The sequence below is a fragment of the Triturus cristatus genome, chromosome 12 (genome assembly GCF_964204655.1).
Source record: "Triturus cristatus chromosome 12, aTriCri1.1, whole genome shotgun sequence".
Taxonomy (NCBI): Eukaryota; Metazoa; Chordata; class Amphibia; order Caudata; family Salamandridae; genus Triturus; species Triturus cristatus.
The window spans coordinates 420,997,815-421,025,493 of record NC_140595.1 but is presented as its reverse complement, the minus strand read 5'-3'; the positions used below and the strand labels follow the sequence as shown (position 1 = coordinate 421,025,493).

Here is a 27,679-nt window from a genome sequence, read left to right as displayed (position 1 = left end):
TATCTTTATTTCTCCTTGGTTCCTTTTTCTATGTGTGCTACCTTCTGCAGCACACTTTGAAAAAAGAAAATGCCTCTGAGGATTGTTTTTGTGCAGGAAGGTGTCCCTTCCTGAACAAAAACAATCCTGTCTGCAACGCAGTCACCATTGCAACATGACAAAGGGGTTCCTGCATTGCTGCTAGGCAGCCAAACTTGCTTCAGCACTAGGAAAGGACAGGAATGGGTTGTGTAATGGTAAATAAAGCACATTTCTGCCCTTTTCCTTTCACAGTGCAGCGCAACAAGGTAGCTTGCTGTGATGCGTTGCATGGATTTTTCATAAATATGGCCTCTGGAGTTTGCTAAATTGACTTGCTTCAGTTGGACGGGCTTCCATTGACAGATTAACAGGTCAGTGAAAAAAAACTAATGGATGCTCTGTGTAATCGGACGATTGAACAAAATCATTTTTAATTGCTGCCTCACATGTACGTTTATTATTGATAGTTTAATGAATGTCCTTCTCTGGTAAACAGTGACCTTGAACAAACCTAGCGCACTATAGTTGTGATGTGGGCCAAGGAGGCGAAGCCGGACCAGGTAGGGGCTTGCAGGGAACCCCTATCAGTGGTGGGACCACAGGATGCGGCAGGGACAAAAAGCCAGTGGAAAGGACGCGCCTCGATTGGGCGTGTCCTTTAAAATGTACGAACGCCCAATGACTGATGGTGGTTGGGGCGAACATGAGGGTCAAAAAGGCGGTAGGGGCCGACCTTGACCACAATCGGACCTCGTCTCATTGCCTTTGAGGGGTTGCCTGGGAGGGGTTTCACTGCATTTATAATATAATACTTCAGAGAGATGAAAGGTGCTGCTTTTTCTTCCAATCTGATACATTTTTAAGTCTAAGCCAAGTGAATATACTTTGTTTTTAGGAAAAATTTAAAATACAGGGGAGGCTGAGGAGCCAGAACTTTGACCGTGTCCCTGGTCAATTGCAAGCACACAGCACTTTACCCCCGTCCCCTGGAGGGGCTTCAAAAGTTCGGCGGTGGTCCCGCGACGCGGGAGACCGTAACTGAGGTTTCAGAACTTTGACCGTGTCCCTGGTTAATTGCAAGCACACAGCACTTTACCCCCGGCCCCTGGAGGGGCTTTAAAAGATCGGCGGCGGTCCCATGACACGGGAGACTGTAACTGAGGAGCCGGAACTTTGTCTGTGTCCCTGGTCAATTGCAAGCACACAGCACTTTACCCCCAGCCCCTGGAGGGGCTTCAAAAGATCAGCGGCGGTCCCGCGATGCGGGACACACATGAGGCATGCCCGGGCTCGGCCTGGGCGAAGACCGGGCCAAGAAGGGCCCATCTTAGCCCGTCATAGACCGACATAGGCCGGGCTGGGCCATAACGCTTTCAGCTGCTAAATTCAAGGTACTGTGATTTTAAGCAAAGACTTACAATTCGGTCCTTGGAGAAGACTGAATAATGACATTGTAAACATCTGAGTTTGAACGACTCCCCCGAGTAGGAAAAACTGTGCGGATTGTAAAGTGCAAAGTATATTTGAGTTGCATAAATATTTGTCATACTGAACTTTGGATTTAGATAATACTATTGGTGCTGCAATTTACTTTTTGCATATTATATCTTATTTACCTTACGAAAACTGCTAGTATGGTGAAGAGAAAAATGGCGGGTACCCAGAAAAAAAACTAGTGAGCATCCTCGTCAGTCTTTACTAATCTACCTAACTGGTGCTATGGGCGCCATTGAGCGGCAAATTATAACTGTTGAAGATGCACTAAACCCAGGAACGAATGGGGGCAAGCTAGTGGGAGCTAGCTCCACCGATCCAGTAAAAGCACGTAGAAGTTCCTTGGGCACAAATGGTTGTTCGGTAAACATCTCTGATCATACATCTGGTAGTGAACAGAAATATGCTACACAACCGCCGACCAAATGTGCCAGGAACTCTGATATCTGCTCCCCTATTTCTGAGGAACCCGGCTCAAAGAATAGGAAGACCCCTCTTAAAGCACATAAAAAGGCCACTAAAAAGGCTAAGCACTTATCGACCCATAAATCTGAAAATTGGGTAAAATCAATAGTTAGTTCTAACATGCGCAAACGGAGCGAGGTTGGAAAGTTAAAAGTAAAGATGGAAGGTCTAGATATGTTTATTAGAGAAAGTTTATAAAGCTTGACATCTAGAATCGGTGCAATGGAGGTAACTTTAGCCAAATGCCTGGACAAACTTCAGCCCCCAGTGCAGGAGTGTGTGTCTACTCAAGTGAGAAACCAGGATTGTCAAACTAACAGTATGAGGTCTAACATCACCAGCTCCGTCCCAGTTACTCATAACGATAAAAGACAAGTATCATCCAACACAATTCAACAGAATTCTATCGTTAACACTGGGGTTCCTCCACCTGCCATCTCCCCAGCTATGACTTTGCTTATGCGTATTCCACCTACTAAATGTTTTAATGATGTGTACGAAAAAAAGAAGGATCCGCACATAACATATCTGGACTTACGGCCAGCTGCCACGCCATATATAGTGGTGTTAGCTAACGTCCCTAAACTAGAAAATGGGACATATGAAACATGGGAGATTTTAAGGAACAAATCTCTACATTGGCTTGGTGTTAGGACGGGTCTCACCGGGAAGTTATTAGATGAATTTAAGATGGTAAGGAGAGTGGAATGGATAGGTAGAGGACGGAAAAACCTCCCAGGGGATTGTGTAGTGCTGACATTTAAAACCCCTCATTTAGTAAACCTGATTTTGAGCAGAGCGGGAAATCTTACCATACTAGGAGAAGGTGTTAACGTAGTTCCTTTAGGTTATTTTTCTCAACCTATATATAGCAATAATGCTAGGACAAATTGGGAACCTCACACTCCGACTTACAAGAGACAGTATAATATTCAAACTCAAAATCGCTTTGATTTATTTAATAATCTAGAAGCAGTCGACTGACTGAGATTAGAGGATTCCACCCATACAGCAACATCAATCAGTATGGATAACTTTTCTAATGTGGGCCCACTAACAATTTGTGCCAGTAATGAAATGGCTAACACACATACTGAAGTAATTGTGGAAAATGTTAAGGCAACTAACAACATAGCCCTAAACACCACGGCTGCCCCAATTCAAACTTCCATGTCACAAACCAGATCACAACTTTGCAGGCGGAAGGTGGTCGGGAAAGGAACAGCTGCATAAGTAGGAAAGACAAATTACAGTTTCTGTGTTGGAACGTGACTGGTCTAAAATCCTAGGTAACTAATAACGTGTGGGTTGACTTTGTGTGTAATTATGAGATCTTTAGTCTGCAAGAAACATGGGCATAAGTGGGTACAAAACGTTTCACACCTCAGCAGTAGGATCGTCTCATGGCAGAGCAAAAGGGGGTCTTTGTACCTACATTTCTAATCACTTAAATATGAGGAAAGTTGAATTAACTCTCACAAATTGGTATTACCAAATTATAAGCCTACATTTAGACCAGGGATTTTATATGGTTGAAGTCAATTTTTATAACAATGCCGCAACAGAAAAGTTTGAGGGGATATTGAGAAATCTAAATAGTGATTTCAATGACTTACAGTCCCACTCAACTAAAGAAGTCTTTTTTATATGGGGCGGAGATTTTAATTCTTCTATATGCCAAAGGGTCAACAAGGGGGTCTGTGGAAAAACATACAAAAAAGGTATCAGCCTCCCCCATTTTCCACATACACTATATGGAGATCTTTTGAATGACATCATGTTTACATATGATTTGGGCTTTGCAAACAATTTATGTTCACCTATGGTCCCTTTTTGTCCAACGTTTAATGGACGAGGTATTTTTCCCACGTGTTAAGGATTTTACTACCCATGATGTTGCTTTAAGTGATCATTTTCCTCTAAGTATTGATGTGATGATATATAAACAAGATATTAACATGAGAGGCAATTCCACTCAGCTTCTGAAGAACATCACTTTGAGCTGGCAAAATGGGTATGCATTGAGATGGGCGAAACTGGACCCTGAGGAATTTGTTACAAAAATAGTATCGAAGTGTAAGAACATGTTTTTTTCTTGTCTTGATGAGAGGTCATCTCACCAAGTAATGAAATGAAATGAGGTGCTTATATAGCGCTCTATCACCCGACGGGCATCCTCTCGCTTAAAAAAAAGAGAGTCCCCACCAGAGGTTAATAGGGGCAAAATTGTATAATAATCCACTGCCAGATGAACAGGGAATCTTGTTGAATGGGGTTGATCTTGAGCATTCTCTCACTTTGTTAAAAACTTATCATTGGATCTTACTTTGAGTGAGGTTAATGCGGCCATAAATGCAAGTTTGGATGGTAAGGCCCCGGGGACTGACAGCATACCGGTTGACCTATATAAATATAACTTGGCACTATGGGGACCACTTTTAACACAAGTTTTTAATGCATGTTGTACAAAGGGGTTTTTATCGACTTGGTATGATTCTATAATTGTCCCCATTTTTAAAAAGGGAGACAGGGTTAATCCAGCTTGCTATCGTCCAATTTCATTACTGGATTCCACAGTCAATATTGTAGGACAAGTGATCCTAGAAAGATTGCAGGCCTGGGCGAAGGAGCAAGCAATAATAAGTGACTTACAATATGGCTTTCGCAAGGGCCTGGGCACAATTGATCAGGGACTAAATCTACATATTTTACTAGATAGATATACCAAATGAAAGGGGAAAGGTTGTTTTTAACTTTTGTTGACCTAACGGCAGAATTTGACTGTGTCGTTCATGAAAAGCTATGGCTGATCTTAGAGGGGCTGGGTGTAGATATTTTATTAATCTCCTTTTTAAGGCAGCTTTTTTCAGAGGCAAGGGGGCTTTTTGGCTGCACTGGGACTGCACTAAGAATTTCAGAGTGATGAGGGGCTTAAGGCAAGGCTGCGTCCTGCCCAGTTTTTATTTACATTGTATATAAACGGCCTAGAAACCGTTCTGGTCAAGGAGTGCAGGGATTTACCAATAGCAGCGACTCGCCCTATCCCTGCACTCCTGTATGCAGATGATGCAGTCCTTATGGCTCGCACGCCACTAGGTCTCCAAAGGGTAGTTAATTCTTTTACAAATTTTATGTCCAACCTGGGTCTTACAATTAACTGTTCAAAAACGTTTGTAATGAACTGTGGGAACGGATCCAATAAAAAAGGACAATACCATTTTTAGTAATACTAAGACAATGGAGTGCACTAAAACTTTTTCCTAGTTATGGATTTCATTTGACCAATCAGGAACTTGGACTCGGGCAGTTAAAGCGAGAAGACTTTTGTTTAGCAAATCATTGATGGCACTATCAAATTTCAGTAGAAAATTAGGAAAATGCTCACCGGGGGAATTGTTGCACATTTACAGGGTGAAATGTGTTGCGATTGCTACCTACGGAGCTGGAATCTGGGGATTTGTCAATGTAAACTCACTTCAGATGGCAGAAAACATGTTTCTCAGGTTCCTCCTGGCAGTGCCGGACAGTACGTCAACCTTTATCTGTCACGCTGAACTTGGTATGCCATACTTAGAGGATGTGATTAAGAATCAGCCCGTCCTCCTGTGGCACAGGGTATGGACCACAGATGAGTCTGCTTTTAATCGTCACATATTGAAGGATGCCCTTGGGATTGATGGGGTTAAACACATAAAATGGCTAGAATGTGGTAAAACATTCTTATCCTAATTGGGCGATCAAGAATATTATAATGACCCCCAGACTATGTGTAATGTGTCTAGAAAGGATCTTAAAAGTAACTGTATGCGATTTTTGAATGAAATTAGAATTATGACTGAAATGAAAAAAACAACGGTGCAAGCTCACCATCTTACTCTGGTCTCTGTCACTATTCAACCTTATATTCTGTTAATCGCTGGAGACTATGATAGATTCTTGCTAACTCGCTTTAGACTGAATATTTTACACAGGTCCTTAAGTTTCCCCAAATTAAATGATTGGTCTAGAACAATATGTAAATGTCCGTGTAATGATGTCTCTGCACAGTCATCTATACATATACAGCTTTTTTGCTAATTTTACTCTATCCCTAGTAAAAGATGGATTATGCCAGTGTTAAGAAAATTGGGACTGAGACAATGCCGCCCTGAATTTCTGGCACTACAATTCTTGGACAATAAATTGATTATTGCCTCTGTTATTGCCTTTAAAAAAAGTCTTTCACATTCTGTAAATCAATTGTAATATTATACTTATAATTGTTTAACTTTTGTTAAAAGTATCTGATACCATTGTGGTCTTCCCTTTTTAAATTGTTTTGGTAATTTTAACTGCGTGATATATGAACTGTGCTTTTATGGTTTACTTTGTATAGTAACCAAATAAAGTTGTTTGAATTGAAAATTGACATGTGTGCCATTTTCCTCAAAAAACCCTTGTGTGCCTGTCAGCTGCATTAATTGGTGCAGCACCACAGAACCTCACAGACTAATTTATATGAGGTATCATTATTGGCTGCAAAGCAGTAGCTGAGTGGTGAAAGCCCAGCTCCTTCAGTTCGGTCATAAGTGCTGCTCATGACTGTAGATGGCTGTTCTGTCGGAAAGGCTAAACTTAGTCCCTACTCACAGCAACTTTCTTTTTGTGTCCATGCAGATTGCAAGAACATTTTTTCTCAGTTCCTGAATGGTTTGGTTTTTATCAGTCTTTGGCCCATGTTCTAACATTCACCCAATTGGAACCCTTGTAGTATATTCAATTCTTGAATGGAGCATTTTATTTTGTGATGAGCAAGCTGCAGGTCCTATCTATCTCACCTTCCAGAGCGGCTTCCACTTCAATGACAGAATGAGGGCACCTCTGTCCTTGGGGCATGCTTTCTAAAAACAGTCACAGCCAGTAAGCCAGAGGCTTTTGCATTTTACTCTCCAGGACAGGTCATGGCGAAGGGGGTCATTTCTGCCACCACTCCCTGTTCAGACGGAGTGACTACCAGACTCAAGCAACCCAGCTACATGCTACCGTTCAGCCCAAGACGAGATGGAGAGGCTGCAGGAAACCTCTGATGCAGCTCCGTTCAAACACCCAAAACTCACCAGATGTTCTGAGTGTGTAGGGTATAGGAAGTCCTAAATAACATTACAAAAATATTGTCACATTGGGTATGCGTTTTCTATAATTAACTCCAATGGGACGATGTTTCTGTTGACAATATTTAGGAGAGTAAAGTTATGTTAGATGATATTCTAACAACAATGCCCTGGTACAATACCTCCCTAAATAATGGGACCCTGTGCTATTCTAGGATGGCAGCCCAACCTGCAAAGGCACTTTTCTGAAATAATCCCAAATATGATAATGCCTAATATTTTGATTTAAAAGGCAATGTGGCAGGATGCTAGGCTCTGACTGGTTCCCCTTATTGAGTGCACCCCTCCCATCACACTGATACATGACCCAAGGCGCAGGTGCACCCTGAGGTATGATCAGCATTGAATGCAGCATGCAGCCCTCCTTATGCAGTTATTGGCTTTACTGCAACAGTCATTCCTGTGATATGAGCTGAAAAGAGGGCTTTGAGTCATTTATGAGAGGACTCCAGTGGGAACAACAGAACAGAAGGGTGCATGAGGAGCAGCAGTAACTCCATGGCCTGAAGTGGAGGTTAGCAATCACCTACCTCCTCACTCAGCCTGCTCAAGAAGCACATGTGCTCTACCTTCTTCAGGATTCTTTAAGTCTGCTCCCATGAAGCGACCCTTGACCCTTCTAGGTAGGTCGTTCCCTCTCCGCACAGCGCCGCCTGTGTTTCCCTGCCCCAGCTGCCGCTGCTGAGAGCTTCAAGGCCCTAGGCCGTAGGTCAGTTTCATTGTAGTGCGGTTCTGTTATTCAGTGTCTATGACTGTGGTTTCTGTGTTCCCCCGCCGCCTATCTTGGTCTGCGCACGTTTTTTCCTCTGCTCCCCCTCACTGTCCCCGTGTCTCTCTGCCCGCTTTGCCTTCTGTTCCTCTCACTGCCCCTGTAATCTTGTGCCCATTTTGATTCTGTTCCCTCGTTGCCCCTATAACCTGTGCCCTTTTGCTTTCTGTTCCCTCGTTGCCCCTGTAACCTTGTGCCCTTTTGCTTTCTGTTCCCTCATTGCCCCTGTAACCTGTGGCCTTTTTCTTCTGTTCCATCATTGCCCCTGTAACCTTGTGCCCATTTTACCTTCTGTTCCTTCGTTGCCCCTCTAATTCTGTGCCCTTTTTCCTTCTGTACCCTCGTCGTCCATCACCGCTCCCGCTCCAAGCCGCTGCGTCCCCTGCAGCTCGCCCCTGACTGCCCATTCGCTGGCCCTTCCTCCCGCCTCCCAGCTGCTCCTCCCTCCCTCCTCCCCATATATGCCGGCCGCTGCACGGTGAGGAGAGCGACCCTTGACCTTTCTAGGTAGGTCGCTGCCCCTCCACACAGCGCCGCCTGTGTGTCCCTGCCCCAGCTGCCGCTGCTGAGAGCTTCAAGGCCCTAGGCCGTAGGTCAGTTTCATTGTGGTGCCGTTCTGTTATTCAGTGTCTGTGACTGTGGTTTCTGTGTTCTCCCGCCGCCTATTTTGGTCTGCGCCCTTTTTTTCCTCTGCTCCCCCTCGCTATCCCTGTGTCTCTCTGCCCGCTTTGCCTTCTGTTCCTCTCACTGCCCCTGTAACCTGTGCCCTTTTGCTTTCTGTTCCCTCGTTGCCCCTGTTACCTTGTGCCCTTTTGCTTTCTGTTCCCTCGTTGCCCCTGTAACCTGTGCCCTTTTGCTTTCTGTTCCCTCGTTACCCCTGTTACCTTGTGCCCATTTTACCTTCTGTTTCTTCGTTGCCCCTCTAATTCTGTGCCCTTTTGCCGTCTGTACCCTTGTCGCCCCTCACCGTCCCGCTCCAAGCCGCTGTGTCCCCTGCGGCCCGCCCCCCTGACTGCCCATTAGCTGTCCCTGCCTCCCACCTCCCAGCTGCTCCTCCCTCCCTCCTCCCCATATATGCCGCCCGCTGCGCGGCAGCGCTGCTGGCGCACCAAAGGTGCGCCTAAGGCAAGCCTGTCTGCGCCCGTCCGTGCCTAGACCGCACCCAGCACCAGAACCCCTGGTCCTCACACCCGCCAAAACGACCGCCACTAAAACGCTAGCACACTGCACGCTCTTAACTCCAGACGGACCCACACCTGCTTCAAGGCCGCCCTGAAACGCACACACAGCCCCTTCACCTGCCGGTACTGCAGCTACACCAGCCCACCAAGAAAGACCTCAACCACCTCCGATGCATCCCACTGAACACCCGCTCTGCACGCAAACACGCCATCGAGCTCTGGGACCTGCTCAACACATCCCTGGACGTCACCTTCCTGACAGAGACCTGGATGAACGACTCCTCCGCACCCGACATTGCCATAGCCATCCCATATGGCTACAAGATCACCCGTAGAGACCGCACCAACGGAGTCAGAGGAGGAATCGCCATCGTCCACAAGAACAGCATCAGGGTCTCAACCAGCACCGACAACATTCTCACCACCGCCGAACACATGCATTTCCAGTTCCACACAGACCCCAACTGCACTCTCAGAGGAACCCTCATCTACAGACCCCCCAGACCCCGCCCCCAGTTCAGCGATTTCATCGCCGACTTCATCAGCTCGCACACCCTGACCTCCACTGACATCCTCCTCGGAGACCTGAACTTCCACCTTGAGAACAACAACGAGAGCAACTCTGATCGATAACCTCGCAAACCTCGGACTGAGGTAACTCGACACACCTACCCACTCCGCCGGCCACACGCTCGACCCTGTCTTCTCCTCAAGCCTGCAAGTCTCCTTCAACCACACCACCGAACTCCCCTTGACCGACCACCGCTGCATTCACTTCACCTTTCAGAAACCCACCACACACCACCGCACCCAACAGATCCCCTGCCACTGCTGGAGCAAAATCACCGAAGACCAACTACATGCAAACCTCTCTCTCAGCCCTCCCACCGAAGCCACCAACACTGACGACGTTGCCCACAGCCTCAGACGCTGGATCAACGACTGCGCCAACACCCTCGCCCCACTGAAGAAACCCCCCCACAGAGACACCAGCTAGAGGGCCAGCTGGTTCACCCCAGAACTCCTAGCCTCCAAGCAAGCCTGCTGGAAACTAGAGTATAAATGGCACAGCGAACAGACTCCTGACACCCACGCAGCCGACAACGACACGATCCGCACACACCATCACCTCATCAGGACTGCCAAGAAGACCTCCATCAAAGACCGCCTCGACAACAACGTTCGCAATAGCAAGGAGCTCTTCAACATCGTGAAGGAACTCTCCAACCCCAGCTCCAACTCCAACGACATCCCTCCGTCGCAAGCCCTCTGCGACTCCCTCGCCACTTTCTTCCACCGCAAAATAGCAGACATCCACGACAGCTTCAACACCCAGACAGCCCCAACAGACAGCAACACAACAGACCCTCCGCACACCATCAACCACGACCCCCTGCTAGCCTGGGCCATCGTGAGCACCGATGACACCAATAAGACCATGAGCACAGTCCACTCCGGCTCCCCGTCAGACCCATTCCCGCACCACATCTTCAACAAAGCTAGCAGCTCCATCGCACCCCACCTGCGCAACATCATCAATCTCTCCCTTGAGAACGCGACCTTCCCAGAGAGTTGGAAACTTGCCGAGATCATCGCTCTACTCAAAAAACCCAAGGCAGACCCAAGAGACCTCAAGAACTTCTGGCCCATCTTTCTGCTCCCGTTCCCAGCCAAGGTCATCGAGAAGATCGTCAACAGACAGCTAACCCGATACTTCGAAGAAAACAGAATCCTGGACCCTTCCCAGTCAGGGTTCCACAGCAACCACAGCACCGAGACTGCCCTCATTGCCGCCGCCGATGACATCAGGACCCTGCTGGACAACGGTGAGACTGCAGCCCTCATCCTCCTGGATCTCTCCGCCGCCTTCGACACCGTCTGCCACCGCACACTACGCACACGCCTCCACGCCGCAGGGATCCGAGACAAGGCTCTGAAATGGACCACCTCATTCCTCTCCGGCAGAACCCAGAGCATCCGCCACCCCCATTCCAAACCGAAGACTCCAAGATCATCTGCGGCGTACCCCAGGGATCCTCCCTCAGCCCAACACTGTTCAACATTTACATGGCCCCCCTCACACACGTCACCGAACAGCACGACCTCAACATAATCTCTTACACCGATGACACTCAACTGATCTTCTCCCTCACCAAGGACCCCATCACCACCAAAGCTAACCTCCACGAAGGTATGCAGGCCATCGCCGACTGGACGAAGACCAGCCGGCTGAAGCTGACCTCAGACAAGACAGAGGTCCTCATCCTCGGCTCCAACCCTTCAGCCTGGGACGACTCCTGGGGGCAGCCCAACACCCACCGACCACGCACGCAACCTGGGAATCATCCTCGACTCAACACTCTCAATGACCAAGCAAGTCAACGCCGTCTCCTCCTCCTGCTTCAACACCCTCCGCATTCTCCGCAAGATCTACAGGTGGATCCCAACTGATACAAGAAGAACAGTCACCCAGGCCCTCGTCAGCAGCAGACTCGACCACGGAAACGCCCTCTACGCGGGAGCCCCGACCAAGCTCATCAAACGACTGCAACGCATCCAAAACGCCTCAGCACGACTGATCCTCAACGTACCATGAAACAGCCACATCACCCACCACCTGAGAAACCTGCACTGGCTCCCCGTCAACAAGAGGATATCCTTCAAGCTCCTCATCCACGCACACAAGGCACTCCACAAGACCGGCCCATGGTACCTCAACAGACGACTCCCCTTCTACATCCCTAACCGCCAGCTCTGCTCTGCTGACCTCGCACTCGCCACCGTCCCGCGCATCTGAAGAGCAACCACCGGCAGGAGATCCTTCTCCCACCTCGCCGCCAAGACATGGAACACCCTCCCACTGAGCCTACGACAAACCCAAGACCTGATGACCTTCAGGAGGCTACTCAAGACCTGGCTGTTCGATCAGTAGCACCTCCCCCTCCCAGCACCTTGAGACCCTTGCGGGTATGTAGTGCACTTTACAAGAGACTGATTGATTGATTGATTGATTGATTGATGTAAATACCCCTCCCTTATTTCTGCAAGTGACATCTCACTGGAAAATCCATTCTCCTCATAAGGTAAAAGTCATTTTTTTATTGCTAGGAATACCATATGTTAGAGACTTTTCAGGACGGCTCTATGTAAAATGCAAACCTTTGGATGGAATGTGTAAACAGGGTTGCAACTGCTGCTTAACCGCTTGGCAGTGGTTTGCTTTTCATCTGGGAGACCAGTGAAAACACTCTTTTAGGCACTAACACCAGAACCATTTTGCCCATGCTGCACTCTGGTGATCTGACACTCCCTAGTCTAGTTATTCTCTTAGTGGAAGGAGTCCTGAAACCACATGTTCATGGCAAATATCACCCACAGAGTACCACCCAAATGCTTAAGTAAGAAACTAAGGGATAACTTGGGGGAAAGGCAGACATCTGCTGAAAAATGAACCTCGTTTAGAGTGTGAGAAATGCAGTGTCTTTGTTAGCAGAGCCACTACCAGCTATCGCCATAGTGGAATGTATTATGATGAACCTTGTGCCAATGGGAAGTGCATCAGTGTGACTGACCAATTAAAGACAGTACCTCTGACAGGCACCATTACTGTACAGCACTGCCAGCAAATCATTGGTGCTCTGGGCCAGAAAAATTAATGACTGTCCCTTGAGAGAGATCTACTAGGGCGCGGGGGCCATTTTTATTGTGAGAACCTGAGATGGAACCCTGCCATAAGGCTGTCTTCAGAATTTACAAGCAAGAGGAAGGATTTTAGAGATGTCACCTAATTAAGGCTGGCACCTCCAATGTCATTGCCTCATAATGTCCCCAGCTGATGGCCTTCTTGTCCAGGTCTGATATTGAAACCATGATGGTCTTTTACAGAAACGAGTAAGAGTACCCCACATGATGGAAGACCGCTCAAAGTGTATATGAGAGATTAGTTATATAAGGCCTGGAGGTGTACTTCTATTTTAAGGATCTATCTTCAGGACATGCTGCCATGTTCTTTCCCAAAGCATTGGTGTGTAGCTTGCAAAACTGTATACAACCACCTTATTGTCAAGTGGCTGAATAATTTAGAGAGCATACCTTTACTATTTCTTGTTTACTTTTACTTAAGTCTAAGCTTATCAAATCAGTGTATGACCTACGTTTTGTAAAGATCTTACTAGATAGTAGGCTCATATGACACAAGAACATTTGTTGATTAGGATGCAACAGTAGTATACATTGTTATTGAGTTCTAGATTTTTAATATGTGCTGTACCATTTGCAGACTTACCTCTGTGATGCCTGGCTGTTTTTACACCTGGTATAAGAAACATCATATCTGCCAGCATCTCAAAGTAAGAGTCTTTGATTATGATGGGATCTTGCGTGTTACCCAGATATTCATCAACTAATAAATGCATAGATTCTGCCATTGAGCCCTGTAAAGATGAGAGCAAAGGGACACTTTGTGGTTAAGACAGGTGATGAGTCTGAAAACATTCAATTCTCTTTTGAGAAATACACACAGAAAAACTTTGTTTGTGTGAGCTTTATTGCACTTGAACATCCACTTGAATCCTTAGTTTGTAGAAAGAGGATGTATGTGGAGGAAATAGAATATCAATGTCTCTACTAGTTCAATACTTAAATAAAGTTAATATTTGTTGAAACATGTTGAGACTAGTCAATGACTACAGGCCAGATTTATTAATGTTTTTCCATGGCATAAAATATTCATAAAACTGTCTTGAATCAGAAATTATACCCTTTAGACAAGCTGCATTAAAATTCTCTTTTGCAAGGGCAAAATACTCATAAAATAGGGCTATCTTTCTTTGATTAAGCAGTTTTAAGACTGATGTAATCCTTGAACAATAACACAACAATTCAGGAATTATATAGAGATTGTTGATTTGGGAAAGATGTGTTGCCATCATTTGTTTTGGTTCTATATACCACCTAGTCACGCATTTTACAGTACCTCCTTCAATGATTCAAGTTTTATTCCCAAAAGATTTTGTGCAACTAAGATCAACTTAGGAGCTCTTAAAGTGTCACCTGCTGGCTGGTGCCAATAGCAGATTTTGTTAATAGAATCATGAATCACTGACATATGCATCCGCACATGAATACAGAGAAAAATATTCAACCACGTCTGATTTTCTGTATCTGTAGGTAGATATTAAAGGTTAGTGGTGAGAATATAACCATTTAGAGTTGAGTTGCATGGGTGGACAAAGAGGAAAGTGAAGCACAATCACAAAGACATACATTTGTATGATTTTATAGGCCTTCTCCACTGTTTTCAAGCCCATTTTGTGTTCTTCACTGGAGTTTTAAAAGCCTGAGTAAGATTGCAAACTGAGTGTGTAGGGTATAGGATTTCTCCACATGCAAAAACATTTTCCATGAGACAACGAAAGACAAAAAAAGGCATTTGCTAGTGCAAGTGAAAAGATGTCAGAATGAGAATGCATAATTTTTTCCCTTTTTTAAAGGTTTTTAAAAAGTCATAGAAAAACGTATGACAATATAAAAGATCCCAATTACAATAAATTAGCAACTGGATCTCAGTCCTTTGTGATTCTTCACCGAATCATAAGAATCTAGAGTGATGAGTCTCTAAGCCACTCACCAAAGTCAGTAAGATCCTAGATAAAGAAATCCTCCAAAAAAACTAGATGGACATAAGAATAGAAAAGCACATGATTTTAGTTAACATACTAAGGGGCCGATTCCGATCCTGGAAAAACCGGGTACGAACCGTCAGTCGGAGCGTTTTCTCTGTCCGACTCGTACCCGGTAAAAACACCATACAAACTTGCAAGTACGATTCGTACAGAAACACCATTTCCGTACGAACACCGTCTGACAGCAAAATACATACGAATGTGATCCGGGACACCGCGGACGTGACGTCCGGACGGAGTTAGGCATGTTTTTACGTCCCAGCAAGTACGATTCGTACCGACAGCAGTCCGGACAGCAATATTTTTACGGCACCCAAAAAGTGCTGGAAAAGCGAAATACTCCGCAATGCGAGGGGAATAGGGGGCCCGGTACGTGCCGTCCCCCCCCAGCCCCCGTATGTATGCGCCATCCCCCCCAGCCCCCCGTATGTACGTGCCGTCCCCCCGCCCCCGTATGTACGCGCTGTCCCCCCCAGCCCCACGGATGGACGCGCCGTACCCCCAGCCCCCCCCGCAGATGGACGCACCGTACCCCCAGCCCCCCACTGATGTACGCGCTGTACCCCCCAACCCCTGTGTGTACAGTGCAGACCCCCACCCGTGTATGTACGGTGCGGACCCCCACCCCCATAAGTATGGCACGGACCCCCACCCGTGTATGTACGGTGCGGACCCCCACCCGTGTATGTATGGCACGGACCCCCACCCGTGTTTGTATGGCACGGACCCCCACCCGTGTATGTACGGCGCGGACCCCCATCCGTGTATGTACAGCGCGTACCCCCACCCCCGTAGGTACGCGCTGGGGGTCCGCACCATACCTACGGGGGTTGGGGTACGTGCCGTACATACACGGGTGGGGGTCCGCGCCGTACATACATGGGTGGGGGTCCGCCCCGTACATATGGGGGTGGGGGTCCACGCTGTACATACACGGGTGGGGGTCCGCACCATACCTACGGGGGTGGGGGTCTGCGCCGTACATACACGGGTGGGGGTCCGCGCCGTACCTACAGGGGTGGGGGTACGCGCCGTACATACATGGGTGGGGGTCCGTGCTGTACATACACAGGTGGGGGTCCACGCCATACATACACGGGTGGGGGTCTGTGCTGTACATACACGGGTGGGGGTCCGCACCGTACATACACGGGTGGGGGTCTGTGCCATACCTATGGGGGTGGGGGTCCGCGCCGTACATACACGGGTGGGGGTTCGCGCCGTACCTACGGGGGTGGGGGTCCGCGCCATACATACACGGGTGGGGGTCCGTGCCGTACATACACGGGTGGGGGTCCGCACCATACATACACGGGTGGGGGTCCGCGCCATACCTACGGGGGTTGGGGTCCACGCCATACATACACGGGTGGGGGTCCACGCCGTACCTACGGGGGTGGGGGTCCGCGCCGTACATACACGGGTGGGGTCCGCGCCGTACATACACGGGTGGGGGTCCGCACTGTACATACACGGGTCGGGGTCCGTGCCATACCTACGGGGGTGGGTGTCCGTGACGTACATACACGGGTGGGGGTCTGCGCCGTACCTACGGGGGTGGGGGTCCACACCGTACATACATGGGTGGGGGTCTGCGCCGTACCTACGGGGGTGGGGGTCCGCGCCGTACATACACGGGTAGGGGTCCACGCCGTACATACACGGGTGGGGGTCCGCGCCGTACATACACGGGTGGGGGTCCGCGCCATACATACACGGGTGGAGGTCTGCGCCGTACATACATGGGTGGGGGTCCGCACCTTACCTACGGGGGTGGGGGTCCGCACCGTACACACGGGGGGCTGGGGGGGACAGCACGTACATATGGGGGGCTGGGGGGACGGCGCGTACATACGGGGGGCTGGTGGGATGGCGCGTACATACAAGGGTCTGGGGGGACGGTACGTACATACGGGGGGCTGGGGGGGGTGTTCGGCGCGTACCGGGCACCTGTTTGGACATCTCCATGGTTGCTATAGGAGTTCGCTCCGGATGTTCTTTTTACCATATGGTTGTACAATCGGACGGACGGTACGAATCGTACTTGCGCGCTCGGACTTCAGTTTTCAGATTCGTACGTAAAAATGTCCGGGGACGTGTCGGACACCTTTTCCGACCCGAGGACGTCTCGGGGAATTGACCCAATGCGATTCGTATGGACTTTTTCACATACGAATCGTACTTGCCAGTTTGTACGGGACTTGTACGATTCGTACGGTAAAAAATCCAGATACGATTCGTACGGGGAATATTTTTCCAGGATCGGAATCGGCCCCTAAATGTTACCAATGATCATATTTCCTATCACATTTATTACCTAATGTGTCAGTTAGAAACAGAGTATATATACTAAGGTTAGTCTGTTCCTCCTATCATTGTAACACCAGAACCCTAAATAACAAATAAAATATATATTTTCTCCAGCTTCTATTTAAAAAATTAAGTTCTAATTTCAATTTTCTCTTTGTTTTGATGTTTTTGTAGAATTATGATTCCCCCTTCAGTTATCTGTTTAATTTCTCACCATCAGATCTTAAAATTAGTTGCATTACACATTCTGCCCATATTCTTGCAATCATTAATCCACCTACGGCAGTGATCATGCACAGAATCATATGAATAAGCATTGGATAATTGATACAGTGAAGCAAAACAGTGCTAGAGAGGAATTCATATGTCTATCTTCTCTTAGGGAATTGCTTAAGAAGCCTGATATCCATGATGATAAAAGTGATACACGTGGATACAGATAAAATATATGCAGACGGCCCACGCTTCTATCCCTACACCTGAAGCAGAAATGTGTTGCTCCAGAGTATATTTTTGAAAATGTATTTGAATTGTTGTAAACATTATGGAGAATGAAAAAATGAAGTCAATAGTATTTAGTACAAGCGACAGTGATATTAATAACATAAACTGACATAGTCTATACTTGTTCTTCTGCATCTGCAATCTGAGAATTCCAAAGTTTAGTTAGGTCTTGGGCCATTATCATTCCTTGATTTGTTACAGAGTTGGTAAATAATACGGAAATGATATTCAGTAGTGTATATAACTTTACCAGATAGGTGGTTGAGAAGATTATCTACTTTATGTGTTTTACAGCCACCACATTTTGCCTTCTTCATGTAATATAACAAAAAAGAGAAATCTGGATTTTCTGTTGTCTGCTGATCACATTTTTTAAATCCTGCCTGAATCATCCTCCATCAGTCATTTGCACTGCATATTTTTTTAACTAGTGCACTGTATAGAGATTTGTAATAATAAAAATATTTCTAACTGACCCAAAGTGTGGTGTGGGCGTAACATTTTAGAAATTTTAACTACCCTTTGATATTTTCTCCTGGGTGTGTATGTATCTGTATTATTTTAAATGTAAGTTTTAAAAACTATTTTGGTTAAAACTTAGTTAAATTTGTGCTAGGTTGAATAGCATACATTATGTCATATAAATACAAAAATGTATTTGCCTTGCATGTTGTTAGACCTGGCACCTTGGCGTGAGTTTCCCTTCCACTTTTTTGATGGTGTGCCTCGATGTTTTGCTGGTGTTGTCCGCTCAGGGCACTGCGCCACGGCTAATCCGTGCCGCAGTGCAAGTGCTCCCTAAGTAAAGTGTACCTGTAATTGATGTCCATGATTGGTTTATTGGATTCACTGTCAGTCCCCAGTAAAGTGCACCAGGGGTGCCAGGGCTTGTGAATGCCAATGCTGCTGGTGGGCTTGCAGCGCTGGTTGCGCCACCCACAGAAAGCGGCTTTGTAAAGTGTGTCTAGGGTCTGCCACCGCAGACCCTGTGCGCGGTCCGGGACCGTCGCGATGACTGCGCAAGTGCCCCCACTTGCCAGTCCCTGAACCTTCCCTTACCTACATATTAGCCACCCCTCTGGTAGGCCCAAGGGCAGGGTGCATTGTAGGCATAAGGTAGGACATGCCCTGATGTGTGTGGCATGTCTTAGTAGTGAATTACAGCCATTTCCGTTCTTCACTATTGAAGGCTACCTGCTCTCCATAGGCCAGAATGGGCTGCTGGGATCACGCCAACGCTGTGACCCCAGTGGACTCAGAGAGCATGGTAGAGTGTCAAGTTTAGTTTGCCTGAACTCAGAATAATAAAATACTTCTTGTAGCCAAGTTTATTTTAATATCCTGGGTTTGTAAATACTACTTTTAGAAAGTTAGTATTTACTGACCTGACCATCTCAGTCCGCCTCTGCTGTGTGTGTGTGTTCTGCCTGGCAACAGTAAGGAGCAGGGTGGGGGGATCCCCAGAGACAGGTTGGCTGCCAGGTGGTGGGTAGAGAGGTGACACCTGGATGGGTGGGAGGAGTACACCTTGACTCTTGAATAGACCTGTGCTCTGCCACCACAAAGCCGGCGCCACCCCCTGTGGGGCGGCTGATGTCTCTGCCCTGCTGCTGAAAGGAAAGAGCAGAGTCACCATAACAAAGTGCTCCAGAACTGGACTGAGCCAGGCCTAGGCCCCCTGGCGCTAAAGAACAAAAGAATCATGGTATAAAAGTAGGAGCCTGGCTCCTAAGAAAGCAGAATCCTGTTTACCACAAAGAACCTCTGCCCGACTAGAAGGAGAAGAAGACGCCGGAGGAGCTGGCCTGCTGCTTGCCTTGCTGAGGAAGGAGAGGAAGAGACTTACTGAAAAGACTTTGCTACTTTGTGCTTGAACATTCTCCAAGGGCTTGATCTGAGCTTGCCCCCTGAACTGAACCCCAGGAACAGTGGGTTCTCTGTGCTTCTTGCTCATCCTCCAATTCGAGCCGTGTGGGCATCCCGCTGGAAAAGAGACTGCGCCCCTCATCGCCCCTCCTAGGGCCGTGACACTCAGAAGCTCGCCTGCCTCACACCCGTGAGAGCCCCGCTCTGTCCCGAGCCGCTCTCTGTCCCCGGGCCAGGCCGCCTGCATCCCTGTCACCGCCTGCTACTGGAGCGCGCTGACCGCGCTATCACCCCTCCCGCCGGAAGCCGTCCGACGACTGTGATCTACGCCGGGTCATCCAGCTGCACTGACTGTGCCCTGCGACCCCGCTTCGCTATCCCCGGACATCTCAGGCCGCGCCGCCCCCGCTGTGGAGACCCCCCTGCACCGCCGTGCTAAAGGGTCGCTGGCCGCGCCTGCCTACTTGCCCACACCTGCTGATTGAGGACCCAAGAACACTTCTTAAGCCGAGAGTCGCACCGACCTGTGCCGACTTTCCACATCACGAAAGAAGTTCCAGTATCGGGCTCGGGGCCCGCAACGCCTTATTTCCCCGTTCGCAGGAGCCGATCGCTGTGGGTACTGGAACCACAAGTAAACACTTGCAAGAGACTACAAAGTCTCCATTCGAAGCTAAGAACAAAGAACATTTGCCTGCTTTACAACCTGGTGGCATAGCGAAAACGTTATTGGTCTTGTGATAAGTCTGTTGAGATATATATACCTTATTTTTACATAAAGAATCGTATTTTTATATATATCCAAGTCTGGTGTCCGTTTCTGGGGGGATTGATGTATTTACTGTGTGTACGATTGTAAGTGCTTAACCAACAAACGCCTGAGGAATCGCCTTGGCTGCTCACGCCACGCACCTAGAGGGTGAGCAAGGGTCATTCGCGAGGGTTTATCCTGCGCCCTGACGTGGAGGAGAGGGTTCCTGCTTGACACAAGGGCAACCTTGCGCCAACCAGAGATCCCCGACTCTAACACATGTATGTAGTGGCATGTAAAAAAGCATATTAGATTTTTTTTAAAACAGTACGGATGTCTAAGTTCAGTTTCATCAATATCTCTGAATAGTTTTCTTTGAGATATTCTATGCACTTTTTTGCCACATACTTTTAACTATCTGGATCCCAAAACATGCATTTTATGATAGTAGAATAAGAAAAGCAGCCAAAGTAAAATAACCATTTTTATAATTAATCCTGCCTACTGCAGAAAGAGGCAAGTCTCTATTTGGATCTAGTAATTTTTTCCTTTAGGCCATTTATTTATGTCATTTTATCTATTCCACTCTTTGGTTATCTGTAGTATTCATGCCCCATGATATCTTTTATATGTGGACTGATGGCTATTGTAATGGGAAGTTGTTTTGCCACATTGTTATCTATATTCCAAACCATCAGCTCAGTTTTATTTATGGTAATCGTTTTGCCTGATAATTCTCTATTTGGTATTCCCAAAACTCTTTTCACTGCAAGAGAGTCAGATGATAAAACTAAAGAGAAGAAAATTTGAGATATCCTTCCTAATGTATAGCCTGGAATCTCCTGATTGTTTCTAAGAATTCCTGAGTGTGGTTCAATAAAAATTGAATACAATAGTCGCAAAAAGATGTAACCTCATGTATGTATTTGAAATAGTCTCTACTAAATTCACTAATATCAGAAATACACAGGGATCGCTATAAAGAGCCTGCATTGCTTGAAAAAAAGGAGTTGGAAACTTAAAATGTGACCTAGCTTACTATAAATACTTCCAGCAAACTAAATCAAAACACTCTTCTACTTATACTAATAAGGCCAACAGAGAAGTTAAGCTATACAGTCTATACATGCCAAGAATTCTGCTATATTTTTACCAATATCATGTACCTTTATAAAACTTTGCTGATCAGACTGAATAACTGTGCAAGAATATTTTCTAATGTCTTGTCTAATATTTTGCATACATTTTGTTATCGGAAGTAAGAAGCGAAATTGATTTATATGAAGCACAAAAGGCTGATAATTATTGCCATATATTTGCTGGAAGACCACGGAGGCCAGATGTCTTCTCGCTCTTTAAACATTGTATAATTCTTCCAGGGAGACAGGAGCTAATAACTCATCTTGTGTGAAAGCTGTTGACAACTGCAGCGTTAGGTGTTCCATATAGTCTTTAAATCAATCATAGTCAAACTGCTTATTTAATTCAGATGAGCCAAATAGCTTTTAGTACCGTATAACATCTTTAATTGCTGCTACCATGTTAAATATTTTCCCTTCATCTTTTATAACTTATAGCTTATATAATTTTTCTTGCTGGACTGTATTCCATCCAGCATTCGTGGCAAATTTCCACCGTTTTTTTCTCCTGAACTTCAGTAATTTGTTCTACGCTGGTGTATTATATATTATCAGACCCCCTCTTTCTGATCTGTGGTTTTGTGACCTCTTCAAAACAAATCCTATTGTATTCTATTATAATGCCCTTGATATTTGTTTAAATACACACCACTTCTTGAAAATATGTGTGGATTTGAGAGCATCGGCCACCCCCATTCTGATCCGAAGACTCCAAGATCATCTGCAGCGTACCCCAGGGATCCTCCCTCAGCCCGACACTGTTCAACATTTACATGGCCCCCCTCGCACACGTCGCACGACAGCACGACCTCAACATAATCTCCTGCGCCGATGACACTCAACTGATCTTCTCCCATGTGGTAAGGCGTCACAAATAAGGGGAAAGGCTAAGTTCTGAGCACTTTCAAACACGGGCGCCAAGTAAGCACTGGATGGGGTACTGATATACATTATTACCAGGGCGTGATCAGATATGTGATGTGGCAGTATACCTGTCTTTATTTTACATCAAATAGTTGTGATAAGACTAAAACATAATCAATTTGGACATATGAATCATATTTCTTTGAAACAATACCTGTTTTCAGAGTAAACTTCCTATAAGGGTCTAACAAGTCCAGAATGATTTTAGCCTTTTTATAATTCCTTTTAATTTGTAACAAGATTTGGGATATATGTTGCAGAACAGCCAATATTATAATATGCTTAATTCTAATCTCCCCCAACAATATATGGTGATTGCGTTCCTGCTATTTCCATCTCAATTTTATGATATATTAGGACCATACACATTCCATATTGTCAATGCTTTTCCTCTTGTGCTCTATGTAACAGTTGAACATCTACCTTAATCACTCTTTGCTATCCAAACCTCATATTTATCATTCCCCTGATCATAATGACCAAACATGTTATTGTGGTTTCTAATTTAGAGGATAAACCAGTTGTGGATCATTCCATCTCTAATAAGTAAAGAAAGCAATAGGGAATGTGTGTTTTTGGTAACAGGAGCACGTCACCCTCTGAATTACATAAAATCTGGAATCAAAGTTGTATGTTTCCTTTTTCACACAACCCATAAACATTCCCTGTCCCTATACCCAGAGGTTTAACCCTACCTTCTTTTTAAACTCCAATACACATAATTAGTCAAATGACTATCCTGCTAGAATATCTCATATTTTACTCCACATTTTATACCCAATTGAACCAAACTGTGCCCAGTCTCTGCGCCTTTCCCATATCGCCCTCCCTAATTAGCCATGTTAGCTTCCAGCACCGGTGATTACTTATTCACTTTTATCAGGTCAAATATAGAGTGTTTGGCAATTGTACAGGATAGCTTTTTGTGTCTATAAGTAGAGTCTCCACTACAGAATAAATCTGGAAAAGTATAGACATTTTCTTGATTATGAATAAGGCTATTTTTTCTGATTTTTACAGATAAATACAAGCAGAAAATAGAGTGTCTGTCTGTATTTATTTTTAAAAGTGGAACCATACAGGTAATTAAGCTTGTTTTGAGTGAATCTCTATGCTATCATTCATGTATTTCAAGCCAATAGCTGTACACATTGACAGCATAGGGAGTCTAAAAGCAGGATGGTATTTCCTTTAATACCTCACCTCAACATTTGTTTGTGTTATAATGTTTTTTTTTTGTTGCTTTTGCATTTTATTATTATATCATTGTCAATTATTGTCAATTAGTCATGGAAAATGTGGCATCAAATAATACATTCCCATTCTGAGACAACTTAACAAATGTTTCAAAGAACAGAGGAGCCAAAAAAGGGCAAAAGATGAACACAGATCAACAAGTCGCAATACATAATCCTAAAGAGAAAAAAGAGAAAGAAAAGCAAAACTGCAAGTAAGCGAGAGCAATAAGAACAAAGGAGAGAGAAAAGAGCATTATACAACAAAGAAAGTCCGATTAGCATTAAACAGGGGAAACCTGGATAATATACAAAGACAAGGTAGCGGAATTATTTACCCTATCCAGATAGTAATCGGAGCCCATATTTTCCTCCCTATTTCTTGTCTCCTACGCCCTTTAAGCCTACATACAGCCGATTCCATGTTATATGTGACAAGCAACCTAGCCCGCCAGTTTATGAATGTGGGTGGATCAGGTCTAATCCACTGGGAGGTAATGCATAATCTTACAATGGCCATTGCAATGAATACCAATGTACTCTCAGAGTTAGTCCGGGTCTTGCTGCCCTGACTCCCTTCTATCCCCAGAATGATTAAATCAGGTGTTATTGATTTCGGCGTGACAAGGATCTGATTCAAGAAAAATTCGATATCCTCTAGGTATTTAGCAAGATTGGGACAAGCAAAAAACATATGAATCGTGTCAGCAGCCCAAGCCCCACACCTACTGCATGAATTACCCCATGGGCCCGTCCACTTAGAAACCTTCCCCGGAGTATAGTATAAATCAATAGCTGGCATAAAATGTTGTTAAAATCTGGTTGGATAATTCCAGATAGGCCTCTAAGTCAATACATTCCTTGTCAAATTTCCTCTTCCACCTATCATTCTGAATACTCAAGTCATCAGGAAGACCAGCCAATAACAGTCCTTGTTTCTCAGACCCGAAAAAATCTGTGTTAAGTGCGAATATTCTCCCTGAACACTGGAGGCAGTATTTTCAAGGCCTGTATAACCATTCCAGAGATACACAGGAGGAACTGCAACCAACGGCTTGTTTAGCTAGCAGTGGACTGGTTTCTTTTTCTCTAGCAGAAGTAAGGGCTGGAATAGATGGCCTTACTTGACATAAGGCCCCAGGACCAGACGGGATTCCGTCCGACCTCTTTAAATACAATTCAGAGGTATGGGCGCCCCTATTGACAAGCGTGCTAAACGAAGCAATAAGTTCCTCTATGCCAGGTTCATGGTCATCTGCAATTATTGTGCCCATTTTCAAGAAAGGGGACAGGGACAATCCGCAATGTTACCGCCCAATATCTTTGATTGATGTATCAGCAAAGGTTCTGGGTCGGGTAATCTTAAATTGGCTGATGGACTGGGCTGAATCCACTAATATAATCACTGAAGTTCAATATGGGTTTCGCCCCGGTAATTCCACGGTAGCTCAATTTTTGAATCTTTACCTCATCACGGCCAAATGTACATTAGCGAAGGAGGGGGTCTTTTATCTAGCGTTTATGGACCTCACGGCGACATTTGACAGCGTGACCCGGAGAAAACTGTGGTCCCTGATGGCTAGTCAGGGTGTAGACATAGCTATAATTAGCATCCTGTAGTCTCTGCATCATAATACCTCCGCCGCGGTAAGGTACACTCAGGAGGGGGACATCACAGATAAATTTGTATGCTCCAGTGGGGTCAGGCAGGGGTGCATATTGGCACCTTTCTTTTTTACGTTGTATATTAACGGGTTGGATGCCGCCCTGCGTGATATTAAGACAGACCTGCCGAGGATAGGGGAAAGAGCAGTTCCTGTTCTGCTCTATGCAGATGACGCTGTGTTACTTGCTCGTACCCCCCATGGGTTGCAGTTGCTAATCAATGGCTTTGTGAGGTTTATGGAGAGTCTAGATATGTCCCCGGACCTCAGAAAATCATATGTGTTGGAAATGGGGAACAAGAAAGGGAAATCGTAAAATTTCTCCATTGGATCACACATACTAGGTAAAGTCCCAGCATTTTCCTATTTAGGAATAATATTTGATGGCGATTAAACTTTAACCATTTACTCGACAATAAAGCCCTGTCTCTGATTAAATCTACAGGTGCAATTATGAACTATGGCCAAAGACTAGGGTATTGGACCCCGGACGTGATTTTAAAATTGTACAATTCAATCTGCTGTGCCAAGGTTTTGTACGGAAGTGAGGTCTAGGGATTTGTAAAGCCCAACAATCTACAAAGGGAGGAAAATAAATACATGAGGCGCTTGTTGAAGATACCGAGCAGCACCCCAGCTTTTATAGCGCACGAAGAACTGGGGGCCGGGTACATCTCGGATATTATAGCAGTTAAATCCTTAGCATTCTGGTTAAAAATTAAGCCTGGTTTGCGAAGTTTGCGCTACTTAGCACTACGCGAATTGCACGTAGCACAGTGCAAACACGCGTAGCATAGCGTTGCGTAGTGCAGCGGTCATATTTTGCTTGCTCGCGGTCCTCAATGGCAAGTTGGCGACCGCGAGCAAACAAAATGACATCCCGGCAAGACTTTTTCCTTGTTCGCGATCAGCAACATCAAGTTGGCGATCGCGAGTGTGGAAAATAAACCTCCCGACGAGATTTTCAACGCGTGGACGTCAGGTTTCTCATTGCGAGTGGTCGCGTATGCTCGCAACCGCTCGCGATGAGAAACTACCAGTCCGCGTTCAGAAAGCTGCAGCTCGAGTAAAAATCTACTAGAGCGGCAGAAAACTACAGCTCGCACTGTGAAGATGCCGTTTTCAATGATTGCACAGTGCCGGATGCTTGTTCGTACTGTTCAATCATTGAAAACGGCATCTTGCACAGTGCGAACAGGGTACTACGCAGTTCGCGAAGTGCACCGCGTAGCTCGGTTCTTAATAACTCGCTTAAGATTACATTTGATAGACCAAACACTGGGATCTACAGGGGGTTTTATAAGAAATGCAGAAGAGAGAGGGCCCTGTGGCTGCGACAACCTCTCTCCACAGAATACCTTTCATTTTCTTTTTATCTGCTCATATTATACTTACCCAAGGAGAAGGTTTTTAAAGACTTTACTCAGGAATACTGGTATTAAGCAGATTTGTATTGCTTTGTTATTTTTAAAAATGTCCTCAGATGTTTTTACCCTCCATTGTGTTGTAAATTTTGTAAAGATTGCATTTAAATTAAGAACCTCGAGAGGGATTTGTAATAATTAGAACTGAATGTGTTGTCACATCTGATTTTCGACAATTTTTATGGTGTTTTTAGAGTTTTTTATTCTAAAACGTGTATGTAATGCCTTTTAACCTAGGATGTGGACTATAACGTTAGCGGAGACATCAATATAGGGAAGAAATTTTGATGTGTTTAATTTTGTTTTAACATTGTGAATGCTTTTATGATTTATCTCAAATCGAATAAAGAACTATAATAATAATAATAAAATAATGTTTGGTATATTTTCCCAATCCGGGATCTATTCCGAATTATATCGACCAGGGGAAGTCTCCCCAGGTTAACATTTACCAGTTAAATATTTGCAAATAAACAAGTTACAACTTCAGTTGCACACAAAACTCAAATATTATGGATAAATACAGATAAGATGGCCAAAAATAAATATTAATAAATACACACAGAAATGTTAAAGTGTAAATACCATAAAACTGGGAGACCTAGTTTATGAAGCATTCTTTCATCTACTCTGAGATTGTTCCATGTGTCTTTGCAGATTTCTGCTTCCAGATGCTTTGAAAGTGTACTCTCTTTCACATTCTCTCTAATAATCATTTATTCCAGTTAAATGAACATTTTCTCGAAGTAAGTAATTCTCTAATCATTCAATATTAGATTCAAGAATTTTAACAGCTTCATTAACCATTTGGCTGCTCAGCCATTTCCCTGCCAATGTGGTGTTCTTTTACTGAAGTTTGGGGCACTTCTTGCATTAATCTTTATGACCTTTTCCCACCAAAGGTATGAAAGCCCAGGACAAACTCCAAAGTCCCTAAATTAACCTGTGATTAATCCTTTGGTAGCTTGGCACAAAGCAGTCAGGCTTAACTGAGAGGCAATGTGTAAAGTAATTTACCCTGCACACAAACAGTGATAAAACGAAAACACAACAGAAGAAAAATCCCAAACTAATTTAGAAAAATTGTTTATTTGTAAC

General features: G+C 45.4%; 1 protein-coding gene across 1 annotated transcript in view; it reads right to left on the bottom strand.

Moving 5' to 3' along the window:
* The window catches only part of LOC146776045 (fatty acyl-CoA hydrolase precursor, medium chain-like), a 449,703-nt gene that overhangs the window by 129,791 nt on the left and 292,233 nt on the right, over positions 1–27,679 (bottom strand). Inside the window, exon 11 of the mRNA XM_085639114.1 lies at positions 13,366–13,513. Coding sequence (XP_085495240.1) covers positions 13,366–13,513 — 148 coding nt within the window. The remainder of the gene's footprint in view (positions 1–13,365; positions 13,514–27,679) is intronic.